This window comes from Saccoglossus kowalevskii, unplaced genomic scaffold, assembly GCF_978046115.1.
Source record: "Saccoglossus kowalevskii unplaced genomic scaffold, keSacKowa6.1 SCAFFOLD_139, whole genome shotgun sequence".
In the NCBI taxonomy this organism is placed as follows: Eukaryota; Metazoa; Hemichordata; class Enteropneusta; family Harrimaniidae; genus Saccoglossus; species Saccoglossus kowalevskii.
Window position 1 is genome coordinate 48,711 of NW_028188652.1, and position 22,223 is coordinate 70,933.

A 22,223-nucleotide genomic window follows, 5' to 3' on the forward strand; every position below is an offset into this window, starting at 1 on the left:
CCCTAAATTGAAATGCCTGAATTTGTTGATGGAATTTCAATCAATGATTATGGGGAATTGTTATTAGTATCAAATATACACTAGCCAACGATTATCAGTATTTGCTGACACTGTTAAAGATAACAACAAAAATTGTCCCCTTGTATATGCCAGCAGAAAAACCAGAATGACCGATAGAATGAACAGTCTATTGTGTATTGATATTAGGTTAGTATTTGTTCAGGAAATAGTTTTTATCAATGACACTGAACAATCTTTGCAGTAGTTATGCTGTAATCTCTTTGAGCACTGTCTTAGGACGAGAATTGAAATAAGTCGTATGATATTTGTCATTTGGCTTACTAACTTTTCAAAATTGTGTGAATTATAGATGAATGTGAGAATGAAGACCTACTGAATACTGGTAATATCATTGAAGATGAGGAATTTCAAGAAATGAATAATAATAATAATAATAATAATACAGATATAAATGGAAAACTACAAGACAAATGTATGCATATTGATGATGAAGATGTTTCTAAAGGTTTGTTCATATATTTAGTGTTCAGTTTAATTCACCATTTCCTAAGGCACTTGGTGTTCAGTATTTACATGCACTTAATACTATGAATGAAAGGAAGAGGAACATGCCAAAATTTCTTCCATTAGTTGAAGATGTTGTGAAGGTAAACATGCGTATCTGAAAAAGACTGCCACTGATGCTTATACAGATCTACAAGATACAACCACATCAACCTGATAGAAAAAGTATTTATTGTAATAGGGTTTTTGAATGGTTTATGTTGTTTTACAGGTGATGTAGATACAATGAAAGTAGGGCCCTACTCGATAATGAAGAACAGTATATTGGACCTGGGCCATAAAAAACAGCTGTCAGATGATATTGTGAACTCTGCTATTTATATTGCCACAAGAGAGAAAAAGGTATTTATTTTATGTTGAAAGGTTCTGAACAGGTGGAATGGTGATGGCTGAATTGGGAAGCTGAGTTTAAGATTTAATTGCATATTGAATGATAAAGATTTTGGTAAACTTTTACTTATTGCTGCTCAATGGAAAGAAATCTTGTTTTTCTTGTAGATATTCTGTTTCAGGGTATCCCTGACCCTGACAGTGATAATTTGTTCAAAATTGATAGACTTTGTTCACATATCAATGTCATTTTCAATCAAACTTAAATTGGTATGATAACATATTTGGTTGTATTTTCCCCAATGTTGCTTTTGTAATTTGATATTTGACTGGTTACCATTGGTATTTGTGTTATTTAGTCTGTGTTTGTTTATGATGATTGTGGAGTGTGGGTCTCTCTGATTCTCTTTTCTGTCAACATAACAGCATGGCAGATTAATGGAGGGGATGGGAGGGGGGTCTCTGATTCACAACTTCTTTGTTGACCTGACCTCAATGGGAATGCCTTAGATATATAATGATCATCAATGAGATTAAAAAAGTGTTTAACATTTGACACTCATTCATTTATAAGTCACTTGAGTAACTACTAGAATATGTTAATAATTTGTGCTACTATTTAAAGATGCATTCTGATTGACCATTCTCTATGAAAGTTTGTCAGGTCTGTGTTGAGCATTCACAATCGGACGAAATGAATTTTATTTATTTAGATTGAGTTATTCATGCACTGTTCATCACTTTCTGATGCTATCTGATGTGAATATTATGTAAAATACAGTGTATATGTATTGAAATATATTTTTTCCTATTAGTGCACAATATCCAAAGTGTAGTGCACTTCAACAGTTTTTTAGTACTTATTTCCTCCATTGGTGTCTGCTGTTATGCTTTGTTGCCACAGTTTATTCATTGCTTATCATTAAACATAATCTCCTTTATTTCATTGCTGACAATGTAATTTTATATTGTTTTCAGGCCATTCTTTTTTTTGACCACAATTTAATGACATCTATTTGTTTGAAGGGTGAAATGGCCAAACCAAAAAAGGTAATTATCATTTAATATTTTCCAGACTAGTCAGCTAGTGGAAATTTGTTTCTTCCATTTAGCAACAATTGTTACTAGTCATGTGTATTATTACTAATGCATACAATGTATTTACAGATAAATCTTTCCAAGTATGAGATGGTAATAGGTGCTATGTTTGAAGGTGGAGAAACAACTAATTCTGGCATAATAAATGGACATTGGACACTTGTGGTAAGTTGTAAAATACTGTAAATAATTCAGGCACCATTTTCAATTTTACAGTTGACTCTAAAATTCTTGTATAATTGTTTTCCATTTGCTTTGCATAAATCCATCAGTACTGAACAATTTTATTAGTCCCCGTTCGAATGATCCGTGCGTCCGTCCGGAGTCATATCTCAGAATCCCTTTGGACCGATTATGTTAATTCTTTGCATGTGCCTAGTATCTTATGTGGGACATATGCACATGCAGTGGTTCAGCGATTCGATTCAAAATGACCGACTAGCAGCCATCTTGTTTTTTGAAAATTTTGTATTTTGGACATGCTTTGTCAGTTGTCATTCAAACTTGGTACATAGATTATACATGCTAAGATACATGTCCATGACGATTTATTTTGCAATTGGATCAATTGAATTTTGCATCTTTTTTTTTTTTTATGTGGTATCTTGGATGTGCTCTGTCAGTTTTCATTCAAATTTGGCACATACATTTACTTTATACATGTTAGGATGCATGTCCATGACAAATTGTGACAGCCATTTGACTTTTTGGCCTTACTACTATATTTCCACAATTTATGTACCATTTTCATTCGTATTGGCACATACATCGTACATATCAAGTGTGTTTCATAATCAGATCAAAGATGGCAGAATAACGGCTGTTTTTATTTTGGCCATATTACTACTACACGGAACATGTGTTTTGATGTAAATAAACAATCTGTTGTATACACCACTTGGAACTCAAGTTTCAAGGACACGCTCGCGACAACCCCTCCGCTTTAATATGACGAGCACAAAGAAAACTTTCAAATATTTAACGGGGACTGTGTCATTTTCAATGACTAGTTTATTTCTGTCCAATATGAGAATTGATTTTTGTAATGCTTTACAGGTGGTTAAGCAAAAAAGTCATGAAATAATATATCTGAATTCTACTGGTGAAAGTAAAGAGACAATGGTGACAATTCAGCGGAATTGGAAGTAAGTAGGAAGAGTTCAATTATAATTGATTTTTTTCTGTTTTTGCATAATTTTGTAGATTTTTAATTTAACTCAAAGTTCTGGGATATACTGTAGTATGAGAAATAGGTAGTTATTGTTTGAACATAACTATGTCCCCAAGAGTGTTTGGTTGCTATAACAAAATATGACATACATGTAGTTGTGGAGCAAATTACCAAGAATTGGATAAGGTTGGATCCATATGCACTCCTACTTCAAGTATTATTCTTGATACAAGTGTTTGCTATAAATTATCAGTAGGATCCTGTGCCACCTACATGCCATAGTTTACTTACCGTAACACAAAAAATGCACCTAACTCTTGCACAAGATTTTTCATTTTCAACAACTAAAATATCTGTTATCTTTTAGTAATTATGCAAGTAAGAAGGGTGAAGTCAGTACTTATACTATATTGAAAGTGGATCATACAATGCAAGATGATGCTGTATCATGTGGTGTGTTAGTCATCAAGGTAATTATGAACTTTCAGCTGCATTTAAAATTAAAATAGTGATATATTAAATGTCAGTGAAAATAAATGGTTTTACAGTACTTTCTCAATGTATGTATCATATATCAGGCCGTTGTATCGACAGCAATGTTTATTTTATTGCTGATAATGTCATAATACTTTTCAGTTTGCAGAGCAGTTTGCTAATGGACAGTCTACAAAATTAATGTATGACATGGACAACATAGTGCAATTTAGAGAAGATATATCACGTTGTATTGTAGAAGCAGGTAAGCTGCCATTTTTAGACATAATGAGAGACATTTTACAGTTCCCAGTCATGGCTGTACTTATTTCACTCAAATTCTGTATGATCATCTCACAAAGTTTTTTTTTTTCATGATGTGATTAACATTGTCTGACTGGCAACAGTTTTATTTCTGAAGTGAGCTTATTAGTCCCCGTTCGAACGTAGTCCGAAAACGGGGACTTATGTTTTGCCCTGTGTGCGTGCGTCCGTGATCACCTGTATCTCGAACATGCATGGGCCGATTAAGTTCAAACTTCACTCATACATCACACATTATATGGGACATATGCACATGCATTTTTTTCATGATCCGATAACGATAGCCGAATAGCGGCCATTTTAAGGCCGAAAATGCATCAAAATCAGACATTTTCACCATTCCGGACCCGGATCTCAGTTATGCATGGACGTATTTCGTTCAAATTTGGTACATACATTAAACATAATAGGACCTTGATGCACGTCTTTTTTGGGGGGGGGATCGGGTTTGAAATGGCCAACTGGCGGCCATTTTGTTTTAAAGAATTCAGTTCTGGATCCGTATCTGAGACATGCTTGGATTGATCGAGTTCAAACTTCACACACACAAGGTACATCATGTCACAATTATGTATGTGCATTTGTTTCATGATCTCATTAACGATAGCCAAATGGCGGCCGCTTCAAGGCCGAAAATGCATTGATATCGCACATTTTCACCATTCCAGACCCGGATCTCAGTTATGCACGGACGGATTTCAGTCAAATTTGGTACATACATTAAACATAATAGGACCTTGATGCACGTTATTTTTTTTCTGGATCAAGTTCGAAATGGCCGACTGGCGGCCATTTTGTTTTAAAGAATTCAGTTCTGGATCCGCATCCGAGACATGTCTGGATTGATCAAGTTCAAACTTCACACACACAAGGTACATCATGTCACAAATATGTATGTGTATTTGTTTCATGATTTCATTAACGATAGCCAAATGGCGGCCGCTTTAAGGTTGAAATCGCACATTTTCACCATTCCGAACCCGGATCTCAGTTATGCATGGACGGATTTTGTTGAAATTTGGTACATACATTAAACATAATAGGACCTTGATGCACGTCATTTTTTTTTCCAGATCAAGTTCAAAATGGCCGACTGGTGGCCATTTTGTTTTAAAAAATTCAGTTCTGGATCCGTATCCAAGACATGTCTGGATTGATCAAGTTCAAACTTCACACACACAAGATACATCATGTCACAAATAGATATGTGCGTTTGTTTCATGATCCGCTTAACAATAGCTGAATGATGGCCATTTTAAGGCCGAAAATGCATCAAAATCATGTATTTTCCCAATTCCAGAACCGGATCTCAGTCATGCATGGATGGATTTTGTTCAATGTGTTGTACATATGCAGGTGCATTTCGGTCATGATCTGCTTTGAATGTATATGTCACTCAAATATGAACGGAACGGGGACGTGTCATTGACAATGACTTGTTGAATTCTTGAACGTGATTTGATTCATTGGTATTTGGGACAAAGACAGTACTTGAAATAACAACTGAATATAACATCAATTTATCTGTTTAACTGTTTTCCAGACATGCATGGTATAATTTTGTTCAAAATTAATTGCATTTGCCATATTGATTGTTCTGATAAAATTGTATTTTTTTTTATTTTTAGCTTCAGAAGATTCTAAGACGCACATGTCAAAGAGAGCTTCTGTGCATACTCCATCCCTAGAACTTAAGAAGACGGATTTCCTTTTACCTATGAAGAAATCTGTTGAAGGTAATTTTATTTCCCTTACCGTAAGACTAAACTTATTTTTAACTGTAACTAATCTGTGTTCTCAGTTGCAATTTTAACTTGAAACAACTCGTCCAAGAAATATTTTCTAGCACTTTATTAAATAACTGGCCACTGGTTATAAAATAAGTCAGCGGTGAGTCAGCTTTCCTAACACCACTGGTAGCACTTTATTGGTTCAGTGGATAGGGTTCCCACAGGGTCTCCTGAGTGGTCTACAACGAGCTTATTCTCAGATTACCAGGGTCACATTTGGGTGTCTGTGGTTGAGTTAGGGGTTTGCTATCTTAGTTAAATTACCCGGTCAATAGAGTCCTCTAACCATTCCTCCTGTGCGATTACCACTGGTACCAGTGTTAAATCCAAAGTACACCAGTATTATTCCAACTAATAAGCAATGTAGGAATTCATTGACGTTAATGGCCTGGTTCAATCCGCTTTCCTATGGGTGCACCCCTACAATAGTCAAGTGACAGATAAGCTGGTATCGGCTTTCTGTGGCTGGTACACACATCTACAAATCCCCAGTCAATCCTCACTTGTTGGAGTCAGGATTCCAAGTTGGTTCAAAGTGAGTACACCATAACTATTAAACTCCCAACAATGTTGACAGTGACTTGCTATAAAATGTGTTAAATATCACTCTAGTCAGCACAACTGTACAGGCGATTTCTCCTACTCAGTCCTAGTTGGTCACGTAATTTTTAGTCTTTGCAAAGTCATTACTTATTCTGACCAAGTTTTCAGCAAGTTACACTACACACTTGTCATAATAACACTTGTGTACGTTCTCTTCAAGTCTACGGTCACTGCTTTGCTTGTTATCTCTATATCAGTATTTTCCCATCCCATACCTACAGAAATTGTATTCCACCACAATATTTATCATGGAAAATGATAAAATGACAATTAATATTAAACAGCATTAAATTTTCTTATCTATTAATTCAAATCTAGATCTTGCTGTGAACAAGACACAAGTTTCTAATAAAAGAACCTCCACATATTCTACCAGTGATTCCTCACCAAAAAAGAAGAAAAAATCAGCGGAAGGTATTGTTTTTATTTTATCTCTTATTAGTTATCGTGTGGTTTCATTGGTTGATCAGTACCAGATGCTGTAACATTATCAGACAATAACAGGGTAGTGCTTGAGGACAATGCACAAAAAAGATCAGCAATATACCAAATTGTCCGCACTTGTGAAGATTGTTTAAACAACAAATCCATTACTAGTCGTTTAAGTTAGAAAATCCTGGTCTTTTTAATTGCAAAATTACCTATAAACATGTTTTTGTATGCCATTTGTTTGTGAACGTGTTAAAGTCAGGACGCAATAACAACAGAGTTGTTGTCCTTTTTCTTGAGCACATCACTACATTTTGGGCATTATAATTGAAATAATGGATTTCTCGCTGCCATAATGGATGGAAATGGCCTCTTAAATAATGTGTTTTTTCTGCATCTCGCTCATTGAACACATCCCTGTACTAGTACTTGACCTCTTATTGCTAAATAATGTCTGGTAAATGGGTTTTCTGCAGAAAGTATCATTAGTTGTTGCATTCCATCACAAATCTCCTGCTTGTAGGAGTAGAGTATCCATGCTTGTTTGGGAGAAATTTCCTGAATAACGTCTTAACTCATAAATTTGAACTGCTCGCAACAAAAAAGTACTTTCCTAGTGAATGTAGACAAAGTATAGTGTGCGAAACCTTCGAGGGTGTCATTCTTTTGGGTTTGTTTTCAGTGCTCCATTACTTGTGATTTCAGCTTCATTTACTAACTGCCTTGATTTGTGTTATTTTTATTCCAGATGTAATCATGTCATCACTGTATAACAAGAGAACTTCCACAGATAACCCTATGCAGTCAGAAACTAAGAAAGCTTATTTACAGAGAGAACCTGATAAAGGTATTATAATTGATTGATTGTATTCCCTTCCTAAGCACGAAGTCATATATATTTTGCTCTCAGTTAAAAATTAATTTGTCTTGTGGTTTCTACATTGCTTGCTATCATTAAGTCTTGAATACTAGACAGTTTTATTTCCATGCACTAAGTTCTTTTGGACCTCTTATGGTTTAATTACATTTTCTCTTGTGCTTAGGTGTGAGTGATGGGAAAAAGATGTGGACCACAGAAGAACGGACAATAGTTAAAAACTATTTTATGAGAAATATCAGAATGTTAAAAGTTCCTGGAAAGATTGAATGTACTAACTGTCTGAAAGAGAATCAAGTACTGGCCAGCAGGTCATGGAAAAACATAAAGTATTGTGTGTACAATCTGATAACAACATATAAAAGGCAATCAAAGTCAAAACAGCATTATTCTTAACTCTGGCTACAGGTCTTCTGTATGCCATTTAGTTGGTTGGGGGTGGGTTATCAAATATGTAATACATGCAAGAATGAGTTTCATCTTTCTTACATGTGTCTTGAATGCTTCTGTTAGCATGTGCTTTCATATATGGTTATGGTCAAAACAAGTCAATTTATATTGATCCAGTATAAATTAATTTTGGTTTATGTGCTTGTCTAGATGCACTTCAAATAGAGCAGATAAATTTTCAATTATAGGTAATAACAGTATGCAAGATCAAACTTGTTTGCATATGAATAGATAAACTATGAACATAATTTCAAAGCTTCACAATATGATGAAGCCTGGGCTCTAAAAGATGGTTATATCAGTTTCACAAACCTGTATCACACCTTGTTCAACACTTGTTGGGCACACAACAACCCATCCCATCACGCAGCATTGCCATATTTTTAGTGTTTAAGTACGGATGGTTTCATTGTGTGCCCCTCATACATGTATATTAAAACCTGAATATTTGATAATTTGTTGTCGCCCCACCCCCTATCCACCATTGACATTTGCTGTGATGATATCATTTACTTTATGTAACTATTGCTGATTTTTTTAATGTACATGTATTCAGTGTGTACCATTAAGAATAAAAAAAAGGTATTCAAACAAATTTTATGTTCAGTAATGATTTATTATGTAGAGATTATGTTTTAGTTATGTTTGAAACATTCACTTTATATGTGTATAATTTGGAAATTTGAGAATGACTTCAGCCTTGGTAATATGCTAAAAAACAACAGTATTGACTTCTGTGTGAAGCATGTACTAATAAAGTGAGTATGAGGTTACCCTCTCTGTAATGAAAATGTTGGCTGCAATAAATGCAGTCACTTCCTTGTATGGAATATCAATAAAAAAGTTGGCAACAATAAATACAGTCCCTTCATTACTTGGAATATTTTGGTTTGGAAAAAATAAAGTCACTTAAATACACTGATTATCAATAGTTAACATTAATATATACAGTCACTTCATTGTGTGGAATATCAATTAATATTTTGCGAACACTAAATGCAATTATTTCATTGCATAGAATGTCAATGAATATTTTACGAACAATAATACAGTCATTTCATTGCATAGAATATCAATAAATATTGTGAAATTAATATATACAGTCACTTCATTGCATGGAGAATATGAATGAATATTTTCAGTGGCAGATCTAGAGGGGAGATTCTTGGGGTCATCAGTGAATGCAGACATTTCATTGAATGAAATATCAATGAATATTTTGCCATCAATAAATAAAGTCACTTCTTTGAATGGAGTATCAATGAAAATTTTGACATCAATAAATGCAGTCAATTCATTGCATAGAATATCAATGAATAGTGGCAACAATATATACATTCACTTCATTACATGGAATATAAAAGGATTGTCTTGCAATAATCATTTCTAATTAAAAAGGAATATAGTGTAATTATTTCTGTTTTAGAAAAAAAAACAATCCAAAAGTCATCGCCTTGAATGGTTTATGTTTGAAACAGTTACCTCTGCTTTAGATGAGCAGTGAAATATCTTGTTTATTAGCATGTTTTCCGAGGACTTGCAACAAGATTATGAGTGACACCCCCTGAAATTTCCTTGTCCTCGCAACAAAATCACAGTCCTCGGAATTTTGTCCTCTGTGGCATAGGAAAAACCAGGTCAGCAAAATTTGGAGATACTCTAAAAATGCGTAAACAGGGCATATCCTTAATAGATTTGATGATATGTTTTTTAATTTTATGGCAGTAGGTACAGGGGAAAATGGTGTCCTCGTATGGGGGGTGCTGTTACCTAGTCCTCACAACATATAGCAATCCACGTATGTGTGTGTGTGTGTGTGTGTGTGTGTGTGTGTGTGTGTGCGTGTGTGCGTGTGTGCGTGTGTGCGTGTGTGCGTGTGTGCGTGTGTGCGTGCGTGCGTGCGTGCGTGCGTGCGTGCGTGCGTGCGTGCGTGCGTGTGTGCGTGTGTGTGTGAGTGAGTGAGTGAGTGAGTGAGTGAGTGTGTGTGTGAGTGAGTGAGTGTGATTATCCCCGTGATTAATAACATGGCATTATATAATTTTCAAAAAAAAGTTAGTCCATGTCTTGCTGGCTTACTTGTGATCTTTGTGGTGAACATGCATCTGTGACGCCTGGCTATCTGTGTTGCGTAGACGACGGTTGTGCGGCACCATCGTGTTTAGGAGGAGTATACACACCAGGTAATAAGCTTTAAATTAACGTACTGATCTAACATTTTAAGGAAATATCTGCCTTTTCTGTTTCATATACAATCCTGTTTCAGTCACAGAGATATCGTTCAGAATAAATGTTTCACACTGGATTAGGTTGTGTTATGATATTCTATTTTTGCTGTAAAATTAATATATTTTGATAATGCCCAGTTAGCTAGTGAGGCTTGCCCAGCTGCGGAATTAGAATAGACAGCATGTATTGTCATTGCTAATTAATATTCTTCATGCTAGTGCAAGACGAACGTGAACACGAGTTAATCAAGTTGTCACCCAGCTCCCGACCAGTGCAGTGCAGCTCAGCTCAGCTCCGGTGCAGTGTCAACGTGGCAGCCAACGTATGTCTCACGATAATGCCTGACCAATTCGGCATGTGGGACTGATAGATGCAAAACAGCCTGCTGTGGTTCTACGCTGTAAAACAAACTGTATTCAAAGACCGGTGTTTCGCCAGAAAGCATGGTTTGCTGATCTTGGTCTTCTCTCTACACGGACGGTATGGAAGTCGCGTAACATTACGGTCAGTGTCGTGTAATTTGCATTCCCCGAGACCTCTTAGTTTGGAGCTGTAGACCTGATATCGCCGTCGACGTTGCTGTGATTAACTGTACTATCGCTGAAACTACGCAATACGGGTTCTGCACTTAGGTAGGGTAGACAATTCCGAGCTGGGCTATTATCATTAATGTTATATTTATTGTGATGTACATTGTTGACCGGTTTGTGATTTATAACACTCCTGTTATTGGTTTATGCTTATTGTATTATTAAATTAGTATTATTGGACATATCCTGACTGTGTGCCTTTGTTTGACCTTTAGTGTTGCGTTCTGGAGTGCGAGATATTGGCGGCCAGGTTCGCGGGAGACTATCTCGTATTCCCGTTCGTAACAGTTGTGAATACACTATAAAGCCATTTATTGTTACTGAGAGTTAAAGCGGGGAGTCCACATCTGCGCATGTGCCAAATGGCCATAGCGTGTCATTGTTTACAAACAATCGTCTACCCATGAGCCCTTGCGTTTTTAGCGTGTGTTTTTATCGTCGCTTGGGCAGGTGACGACATTCCCGCTTTAAAGTACGGCTACGAAGATACTAACTAGTAAACGTCCGTGACTTTGTAGTACAGAGCATTTGGCGAGTTTTTTTTCTGCAACCCTGTTATTACATGTATTGTATGTGTTACACCTAACCCCCTTCTACATATAATTTGCATCTGAATTTGCATATCATAGTAAAGTACATGTGTTTCAAACAAAAAACACCTGCTTAGCTCATTCAGTAGTGTACCTATACAGCTTGTCAATCTGCCTACCGTTGTTTCAAAATGTCCCATTTTTAAATAGAAAAAAAATCGTGCTACCGTCTTAAATCACGCGAGAACAACCTAGTTCTGAACGACAGTTCTATCATAGTAATTTTTTAAGAACAAAGAAAGTAAAAAAAAAATGGACACCGAAAGAATATATACCTATTAAGCGGGAATAACATTTCCCAGCGAAGCAATGAGTTTTATTGATATTTTACATGTAAACGTGATTTTAATTTAGAGGATTTTTCTTAATAGTCAATTAAAAAACGAGTAACTGGTTAATTGATGTGCATTACAAGAGTCTAGTGGTGTCACGTGATACACATTGTAAACACATTTCAATAAAACCGCCATGTTGATGACGTAATCGGAAGAAAAAATATCATCAATATGCTCTCACAAATGTTTTTAATTTCCACAGAAGGGTTTTGTGAGTTGGACTGTGAATATTACTCGCCGGGAGATGTAGTGAATGAAGACTGTGAAATCTGGTAATGAGTTGTAATTGTATTGTAACAGTAACATAGTTAATACCTCCCGTTTTGTTAATTAAAAGATTGTGAGATTGGTAATATTTTTGTTTTTAATTTCTGATAGCACGTGCAAGGATGGAAGATGGAATTGTATACCAGATCCGGCATGTGGTGAGTACCTATTATTTTGACAAAATTGTTCATATATATATGTACCATGCTGATTCATTTATTCACATTTTCATTCGTTCTTTCATTCATTAATTCATTCACTGGTGTGTATGCTGAACTATATGAAAACGATTGTATTTACAGACGGAGTCTGCCCCTGTCCGCCCGACTTTGTAAGGGATATGTGCGTGGAATCGTGTGACGTTTGTGTTACAAATGACGAAATGAGCAAAAGTCGGCTTTGCTGTGCTGATCCTAATTGTCCACCGTCTGAATGTCTGTCTGGACAATATCTTGAAGGTATTTCATCATTTGTGAATTGTGAAGTTTTATTACACTTGGTGTATTTTTATCTTTATACATTTTGATAAAATGCTACATGAATTCTGGTGTATGGTCCGCCAAAACACCATCACATGAATGCTCAACTTCTTTATTTGTTCTAAGGTTACTGTGAAACGAATTGTACTTTCTACAGACAATTTGATGTTTATAAAGAAAACTGTGAAATATGGTAAGCCTGTGGCAGATTAAATACATCTACATTTAAATTACACCACTCCCATCAATACATTTAGATGCTCAACTCTTTAGGAGCAGTTAGCGGATTTGTCGGTTTTATTTATTTATTTACTCCAAGTTTCGATAAATGATTTCCATGGTCTAAGAATTAAAGCTGAATTAAGGTAATTTTGACATTCCTAAAGGCAACTGAGAATTCTACCAGAACATCGTATATATTACTTGATTGATATAAACGAATATGGTAGTGCATATGCCGTGCCATGTTTGTTTACGGGATTACCTGACGGTCAATATCGCTAGTGTGCTTTTTTTTACTATTCCGACTATTGAAAACACCGTTTTTCATGCGAGTGACATAACATTTGCAGAAGACGTTGGTAACCGTGTAGGCTGAAAGATTGCATCTTTGTTTTCTGTTATCTGCCTCTATATTCTAGCTACTGCCAAAATAACTACAAACATGTTACCGAAAATCCGTTGTCGGTAATATGTGCTGCATATTATATCGTACGCGGCAAAAGAAAGGGAACAAGGAGATAACCCATTATACCCGCATTCTTGGGTAATATCATTATTTGTGTATGATGGAGATTCAAATGTTCAAATGTTATTGCTCTTCAAACATTCAATATCACTAATATATGTGTTTTTGTGTGTTATTTTAGCGTGTGTGTAAAAGGTGCTTGGGGCTGCCCACCGGATCCTGATTGTGGTAGGTAAATTTTTTGAGAGTTTTAAATTGCGCATTAGTAAATGTACATAGATGTTAAAGAAAATTGTAATCAAACTAGTAAAAAGGTGCAAAATTGTTTATCGCTATTGAGACCATTGCTATGTGAATTCGTTATTATATTCAATTGTGTTGAACAGCGCATCTAGAAACATAAACATTCAATATGTCGAGATACGTGTCATATGAACGATAACACGAAGAAACATGGCATTTTATCTCAACTGTGTGAGATATACGAATGGTTAGTTCCCTTGTACCACGGGAATGCCTTTAAAAATGTTCATTGTTTGTGTGCATGTGATGTTTTCTGAGTCACAAGTTAGTCAAGAATTTCTTTTAAATAGTTGTGTCACGCGGGATTTCCATTAATTTGTGATGATGTGTCTGAAGTGTACTGTGGTCGCGGTGGCGTTGAGTGTCCATTTGGTTACCACTGTGTTATCTATCCTGCTGATGCTTTTGCTGTATGTTGCCCAAATACAGGTTATCCAAGTCTCATCATGAACTCAGTGTTATGCAATGATCGCACATGATTTTACTCACGTATTAGTCAAAAGTCTGTGAATAAAAACAAAACCATTTTTAATTTCACCTGTAGAATGTGAAGACGGTGAATGGACTATCTGGTTCGAAAGAGATAACTCAGGAGGTACTGGGGACTGGGAACTGGCATCTCTTGCCATCGAGTTGTATGGTGATAAAATGTGCACCGATCCATCGGCGATACAAGTGCAGACCCTTGACGGTATTCCTGCAGAAGATACTGGTGAAATATTCTTGCATTATTCACCAGACATTGGTTTTGTGTGTCGGATGGAAGATCAACCAGATAACACTTGCTTTGTCTATCAAGTGAGATTCTGCTGTCCAGGTAACTAATATTTCTCGATATACATTCTAATTTGTGATCACAGAAGACCATTTAAAATTTACGACATTATCCCATAGCTTGAATGAACCTGATTTGTTATATGGTTTTGCGGCATTGACTCATAAATATGGATGTATTCGATTTATGTTATAAACTAATTCAATGAATTCATAATTAATTGCGAAACATGGTCTCCGTGAAAGTAATTGTATTCCTAATTGTGTATATAACACACGTGATGCGTATTTTAACAGCTGATCCACCATGTGATGGTGAATGGTCACAATGGTTCGACGAGGATAGTCCAGATGAAATTGTTGGTGATCTGGAAACGCTAGCAACACTATGCGAAGAGAGGTGCAAACGACCCAGTGCAATCCAGTCCCAGACTATTGATGGAATACCAGCTGAATTAACAGGCGATGTGCTCCTGAGCAATGACATGATTAACAGATTGGCTTGTTTGAATGAACAACAGGACGATGAGAAATGTGAAGATTATAAAGTCAGATTCTGTTGTCCAGGTAAGTCGGAAAAGTTAAGAATTAACGAGGTGTACATTAGACAAGTAATATTGATGCAATATTATTTTAAATATTGAATGGTGCATATATTAATAATACTAAATTAGGAAATGTAACACATAATAAAATAAAAACATATTTAAATTTTTAAAGGAACGTTATGTCTATTCTGCTGTGAATCGAATTGACAATCAGTAAAATGCAAATAACATCACATCAATCAATATTGATATAGATATCAATTCTAGGGTGAAATCTTACACTGTTAACCTAGATTGTAACGTCAGAGGCACATACCGTATATACTGTATTTTTTACTACAGCGAGATTATAAGATGAGCAGTGTTAATAACTTCAAAATAGTTTCAAAGACCGAATTTAGCAAACAACAAATTAATAGAATAAAATGTTTCCTTTTAGAAGAATAACATATTTCACAATCATTGACAAATTATTGTTATAAATTACTGTTATTATATTTTTGCACTGATATAAAATTCAACTTTGTGTTTACAGTTTAAAGCATATTGGGCCATTATGTGGAAAGGTAGCAGCACTCAGATCAATCAAGACATTCTTCACAATATATATTGATTATACATTGATACTATATAAGCAATCAGATCATTCAGTCAAAGTCACGAATGCGCTGAAATGCATTTTGAAAACTAACGGAGTTTATAACACAAAGAAGGGTAAAAGATCAGTGACATGGAATATACATTTTTTTGTTTTGTTTTTTGTTTTTTAATCAAAAAAGTGGATTAAAAAACAGTAATTGTAATACTAGTATAGAGTATATATAAAGTATACATTTTGTTTTGTTTTTTGTTTTTGTTTTTTTTCTTTGAGTAAGTAATAAAAAAGGAATGGATTAAAAACTGAGTAATATAAGAATGATATTATTAGTAATATTTAAGAATAAAAAATGACATTTTGAGTATATAAAGTATACATTTTCTTTTTCATGAGGGCGCTGTTCATCATCGCATCCAACTATGAGCAGCGCCCTCATGGCCATACCTATAGTGTATGCTAAACTACTTATGTACCTTGACGACCGGATATAAACTAATGGAAACCAGCCAGACGAACATAAAATTCGTGACATAAACTTATGTACGAAATATATTGCTTTAAATACAAATAATGTGTAATAAAATACTCGTAAATGTGGAGTGTATACCGATGCATTCAAAACAGTGAACTAAAACAGGTGTTTCCAATTTTCTGCATGAGGCAGGCTTGTCCAATTAAAAAATATGGTGTTGTTTACGTTTAAAACACCTATTTACAGTATAGCGGTTTGCCATTAATAACGTCGTATATCTTATTTCAGTGCTTTGTTACAAACGATGTTGACATACGCCTAAAGTACTGAATAGCATGTTTTGGCAGTTTGCATTGGTGTAGATTTAAAGTAAAAACTATTAAGTTAGCATTCCCACTTTGCAAATATGTAACATAACATTTTAAGATGGGTAATGAAAAATGAACTGCAGACTTTTTTAATTCAATTTAATTTAAATTGTAAATATGAGGCACCCGTCGAGTTAGAAGGGTTTGTTTGTTTTTGAGGGTCGATTACTTTGTTTACTTTGTTCGTCTAAGCGATGCATTGCGTGATTTGGTAAGAGTGTATCTATCTTTTTTTGAACTGTTTACCCGTTCTATGTTTTAGCTAATTATGGGAGGGTGATAGAAAAAGTGGAAACGCAACCTTACGACTGATGTGGTTGGGGGTTCACGGGATTTGTTCTTAGTATTCTCAGTTAATTATACGCATATTTTTGAGAGATACCCTGCAGCCGGGTGGGAAACGCGATTTGCTACCGTGCGGGTTCGGTTCGAGTTGTCCGCGCATCTCATGCTTAATTTTGTCAATTTGTATTTACGGTGTTGTGTATTCGATATTATTTATGTGAGGCGAAGACTCTGAGTAACAAATGGTCAGCATATCTGCCCTGCAGTCAGTAAGATCCTAGGTCCATTGATCTGAATACAAATTTTTACTAATTGCATTGAAATCCTGAAAACGTCTGTACAATCACGATTATGTAAATGCAACCCCATATCGTTTACAAGTATTGTTATCAAATAATAAATCTTTTCTTTATTCTACTAAAACTAAAAAATATGCAATATGGATCGATTATCATCCAGTTCTGAAGAAGTCGTCTATGGCATGACCCTAAAATATATTCTGTATCTCGCTTTTTCTGAGGTCAGATGTTATTTCTCAAATATATGCGCATGATCCAGACATTACAACATTTCTTCTCATCACGACTTTCTACGACTTTTACATATGCTTATGAGGGCATTTTTCCATTGGACGGCATAAACCATACATAGATTTGCAGTGCATGGATATTGCATGTGAACCCAATTTTTTTAAATCGTAATATTTTGAAATTCTCAAATTGTACATTTTCAATCAAAATGATACTATTTCGCATTCTATCCAATGCAAAACGCAATACAAATTTGAATTTCACTATGTGTGTCACATGGCAGTACAGCTTATCCATAAAGCGTGTATATTGTGGCACTACAGCCACTAGGCTTGAAACCCGATGAATTATGCTTTCACTGGTTTGTAACAGCCACATTACACATATCCAAAACCTAAAGAAACAAAAGACGATGGCGACGAACTTTGTAGTAGTGAGATAAGCGACTGATCATATCGACGACTGAGTTGAAGATGGATCATTAACAAAAATATATATTTTACGGGATTTTGTTGGCCACCGACTATTGCGTCACTGGGTAATTTATCACATGTAAATATAATGTTTGCAGCAATATAGTTGCCAGGAGTCAAGCTTTAAACGATATTGAGACACATTGTCCTAATTTTATATCCCATATAACATAAATACAAAGCTTAAATGATAGGTTTATAAACTAAGCGACCACATGGCAGACAGAGTTAGTACCGAATATTTAAAATTGTATATGGAAAAATGTGCTACCGTTACTTCTAATAAAATGTTGATGAGAAACGAATAAAAGTAAAATGTGTACTTTCAAAGTAGTCTGGTTAAATTTTCGGAATTTGCAATTAATAAGGTCGTATATTGCTTGTAAACATACGTCTATTATATTGCGTAGCTGCACGTACATTTACCATGTCTTGATAGAAAGTCTTTTAAATTATTGTGAAAACTGGTTTTTAATATCATAGAATCACAAGAAATGTCTCGCCACGTGGACCTGAAATACACAGAATTGGTTCACCATGTTTCAGTTTCGACAACCTATAGTAAACGTGCAAGACTGTCAAATAACCGGAAGTGTCAAATCGACAGGTAAAGTAAACGTACGCCAAATTAGCGTGTGCAAACCATGGAAATACAGTGACATTTGAATTCATTTGATTAAGGGTCTAGTTATGCTGGGCCAATATGATGGACATTGGGAATGGAATACAAAACAAATCATCTCAAGGCGTTAATGAATAAAATATATATTCATTTTACAGTCAGCTGTTGTTTTATTTATCTGAATTGAAAAGAATGTTTTGTTGTACATGGATGTGTATGGCAATTCCTGGCAACTGTAAACGTGTTCTAAGTTTGTATTTTTCAGATGCATGAAGGACGGTGGTTATCGCGCTGCTCATGTGCGACATTTGTGTGGTAAACATGTATTTTCCCACAATCCAATGCGTTCTTCTAATGAAAATCACGAGTACGAGTCTTGACCTGGGTACAACGTGCACTAATTACAGCCGGTGACTCCTCCATGTCTCATTTTGTACTCGTTGGTCGGCGCAACAAGCAGTCTTGGCTAGGCAGTGTTCAATTTCGTGACAATTTCGGAGCTTTGTCAATGTTGGAACGTATTAAAATAAACGATTTTAAAATATAGGAAACCGAGGCACGCGTATATGGTTAAAAGTCTTGAAAGTTTGTTTATGTTGCTTTTGATGTAAGTTATATGCATGTGAGTTGCTGCAGTTAGTTTGTGACTTCCTGTCCTGGCTCCCTGATTTACCTAAAACGAGATCAACTAGCTTAGCAAACAACAAAACAAAGCTGACAAGACGTAGACGCTTCCAGTATGCAAGCGGAATAAAAAACATACAGTTGTAAATGATAAGTAAACTTTTTAACCTTTATCTCGCAACATGTCGACAACTTCTAGCCTGGCAGCTCCTAGTGGTAGACTGTTGAATAGTTTGATTTTTTATTTATTTTTATGTAGGAGGAAGGCCCGGTAGCACGATTTGATTTTCACGCAAAACAAGGCCACCATTTCTTTTGTTCTCTTAGTGCATTTGGGGCGAAGCTAAAGAAAAGTTCATGAAAAGTCAACAGTTGCCATGTAAACCGATTTATTAAAATATGTATTTTGACCATAGAAACACCTCTGCCACTTACACAAGAGCATATTTATTACCGCTATTTATACCGGTAGTGATGTCACAAAGTACGTTGGATGGCCGTGCTCGGCGATCTCTGGATATAAGTCACACTATGAATGAGGTATGGAGAGTATTATTGTGGAAATAGTGATGACCGCAATTGTCAAAGACTTCGGCAGTGCCAATTACTTAGCATTGGCCAGGGCAAGGAGTCGTCTGGCTACAGTCGGATGGGGGGGGGGGTGTATTTTACCTGTCTCAAGTGAAATACAGAACTATTTTCGTGAAATACCCCACTAGCCGTAAAATCCCCCAACAGGTTATGTCTGCTGTATACATATGTGCATTTATTATTTAACTAGATTTTGCAGGCAACGTGAACATTCTCTCCAATGAGGTCAATGCAATGCAAGACGTGATAATATTTCATTTGAACACGTTCCACCTTCCATATTTCGCTTCATCGCGGGAACTATTCAACAATCTATTCAACAATGAGTGCTGAGCAACTTGCCACAAATCATACCGATTTCTGATTGGTTTAAAGAATACTACTCACCACCGTATTAGCATTATACAGGACAGGCTAAAAATCGTTTATTATTCCGATAGAGGGCGGAGCGAACACCATCAGACTTTGAGTAGAGAAAATATTTGTTTAATTGACAATAACAACAATGTTAAAAAAGAACTAGCTACAGTGTAGCGGGGAAACGTATTGAAGACCACATTTAACAAAGCAAGATATCAAAATTATCTGTAAATGTTTCCACAATTCATGATGACCTAAAACAAGAAACAAGGCAGAAGGTACCATACGAGTTACCTAACTTCAAAATATTAAAAAATACAAAATTGAAGGTTCCTTGTACAATAAATGTTATTCTCCCTCCCAACATAGTGGGCGTTGTTCCAAATGTGATATGTACATATTGCAGGAAAGTGAATAATAAACCAGATATTGGTGTAGTGATGTGATAAAGTCAGAGGGGCAGTAGAATGTTCGTAGGATGTATGCAGAGAATGGATGGATTGGATATGTTGGTTGACAGAGGATTATGCGAGTACAGTTGCCTTTGAATCGAATGATGGCAATCCAGAATAAGTAAGATGTACAATAGCATCAGTGGCACTATCAGCAGCAGCAGCAGCAGCAGCAACAACAACAACACTATTTACAGGCCGAGTTTATTTGAATAAATTCGAAGAAACAATTATTGAATATATATTAGCTGTCGTCACCAGCCATATTTATTGATAGTATAGTTTATTTGCGAAGAAGGGGTTTGCCGATTAAAGGATGACTTAAATAGATGAATTCAATCAAGTGTTAGCTCAGCCTATTGTCGGTCTTTCAGCGGTAGCCTCGAGCTCGACTGCCTCGATAACTGTAAAAAAATTAAATAAATTATTTTAATTTTATAATATTTTATGGATGTAATAATTACCTTTATTGTCAATAACATCCATATACATGGTATATTTCATGAATAAAACGAGATTTCCAAACTTGTTTCACATGAATTGTTTTTACAGTAGTTCCCTAGTTTAACTTAAGGCAATTCAAATTTTCCATCTGCTTTCTGAGATACGTAGTTGTATTAAATGTAGAAGATTGTGACTCGGACAATTGTGTCGTTTGCTTTGGTCCGAGTATCCACAACTTAACAATACAAGTTGTTAAATAAAACGTACCTGTATCCCCACACAGAATCTTTGCGCACGCCCAGGTTCCATTGCTCGTACAGTAACTGTCAAAGGATATAATAATTGTCATTAAACTGATTTAAGTGGTTGGCTTACATGTGTTATTATGATGGTTCAACTGGCCACTATAGAATCATCATACACACAGACTGTTGACTGCTTGGATTGGCACTTCAGAAACGTTAATTTGACATAAGGTTGAAACGGATCATTAAGCACGAAGTCGAATTTGGTGGATACGTTATGGTAACTAAATAAGAAAGACAAGGTAGCATTCATTATTTTGTGTTGACTGCGATTTGACATTATCAATCAAGCTAAGAATGTTATAATTATAGCAATCGCTCAAGCTCAAGAAAAGGGTCCTATTATCATCCAGAATGCATTTCTCATAAGATCATATCGAAACATTGAAATGACCATCTGTCAGCGCCCTCGTGATCCAACCTGAGAAATGTAGCGTTTTAACGTTTATAAGTACTTGGTTGTTAAAACATATAACTGTAAAACATGTCGAAAAAGCGGCATGCAATTTTAGTAAATTGTGGTAAAATGTTGATTTAGAGAATCTCTTTTGTCATTGTTGATTTCTTTGCTTGGCGGCCATTTTGAATTTATAATGAAGTCATTAGCGACATCTTGAATTAGCGAATGAGTTCTAAATTCGCGAAAAAGACATGCTCGCGAAAAAGGCATATTTACAGTATGTATTAAAAAGCTATATTAGTGATGATGTGAACAATACGACTCAAAACCTGGTTAATAAGAAATCATGCAGTATTGTAGTTGCAAAAAACAGTGTCGGCCGGCACAACTGCCACATTACTGTAAATTACTCAATTGTTTGAACTCAACAATATATATGTAATGCAGCTAAGAATAGAAAATTGAGAGATGTAAAACCAAATGATGGATACACATAGCAGCGAGATTTAGGTTCCGGTTACGGATTGTGAAACTTATAATACGACCGGTGCCGACAGTCACGGCTATTCAATAGCCCTGAGTACAGTCCTGTAGGTTGGCCTTCTTCCACTGATCATTCGGCCCCCACATTCCTGAGAAGTCGCATAGACTGGGAATTCGACACTATTGTGAAGTAATGTTCGGGCGATATAAAAGGCATTCAGCTTTGCAGTTAAAAAATAAGCAGGTCTTTACGTCCAACTATTCTAAATACCTTAACTGGAAGCA

At 35.6% G+C, this 22,223-nt stretch overlaps 1 protein-coding gene and 1 long non-coding RNA gene across 2 annotated transcripts; one reads left to right on the forward strand and one right to left on the reverse strand.

The window, feature by feature from the left end:
• Positions 1 to 458: 458 nt before the first annotated feature.
• Positions 459 to 8,726, forward strand: LOC146725536 (uncharacterized). Its single transcript, XM_085496323.1, has 11 exons — positions 459 to 526; positions 797 to 927; positions 1,894 to 1,965; positions 2,083 to 2,178; positions 3,070 to 3,158; positions 3,552 to 3,654; positions 3,821 to 3,923; positions 5,611 to 5,718; positions 6,694 to 6,789; positions 7,553 to 7,651; positions 7,848 to 8,726. Exons 1-11 carry the CDS (start codon positions 496 to 498, stop codon positions 8,075 to 8,077), a joined length of 1,158 nt encoding a protein of 385 aa, XP_085352449.1. The 5' UTR covers positions 459 to 495; the 3' UTR covers positions 8,078 to 8,726.
• An 11,768-nt stretch (positions 8,727 to 20,494) lies between these two features.
• Positions 20,495 to 21,066, reverse strand: LOC146725537 (uncharacterized). The gene is made up of 2 exons (XR_014928682.1): positions 21,018 to 21,066; positions 20,495 to 20,710 (listed from the first exon to the last, which is right to left on the reverse strand). It is a non-coding gene; the product is annotated as an uncharacterized LOC146725537 (long non-coding RNA).
• Between the last annotated feature and the right edge of the window lie 1,157 nt (positions 21,067 to 22,223).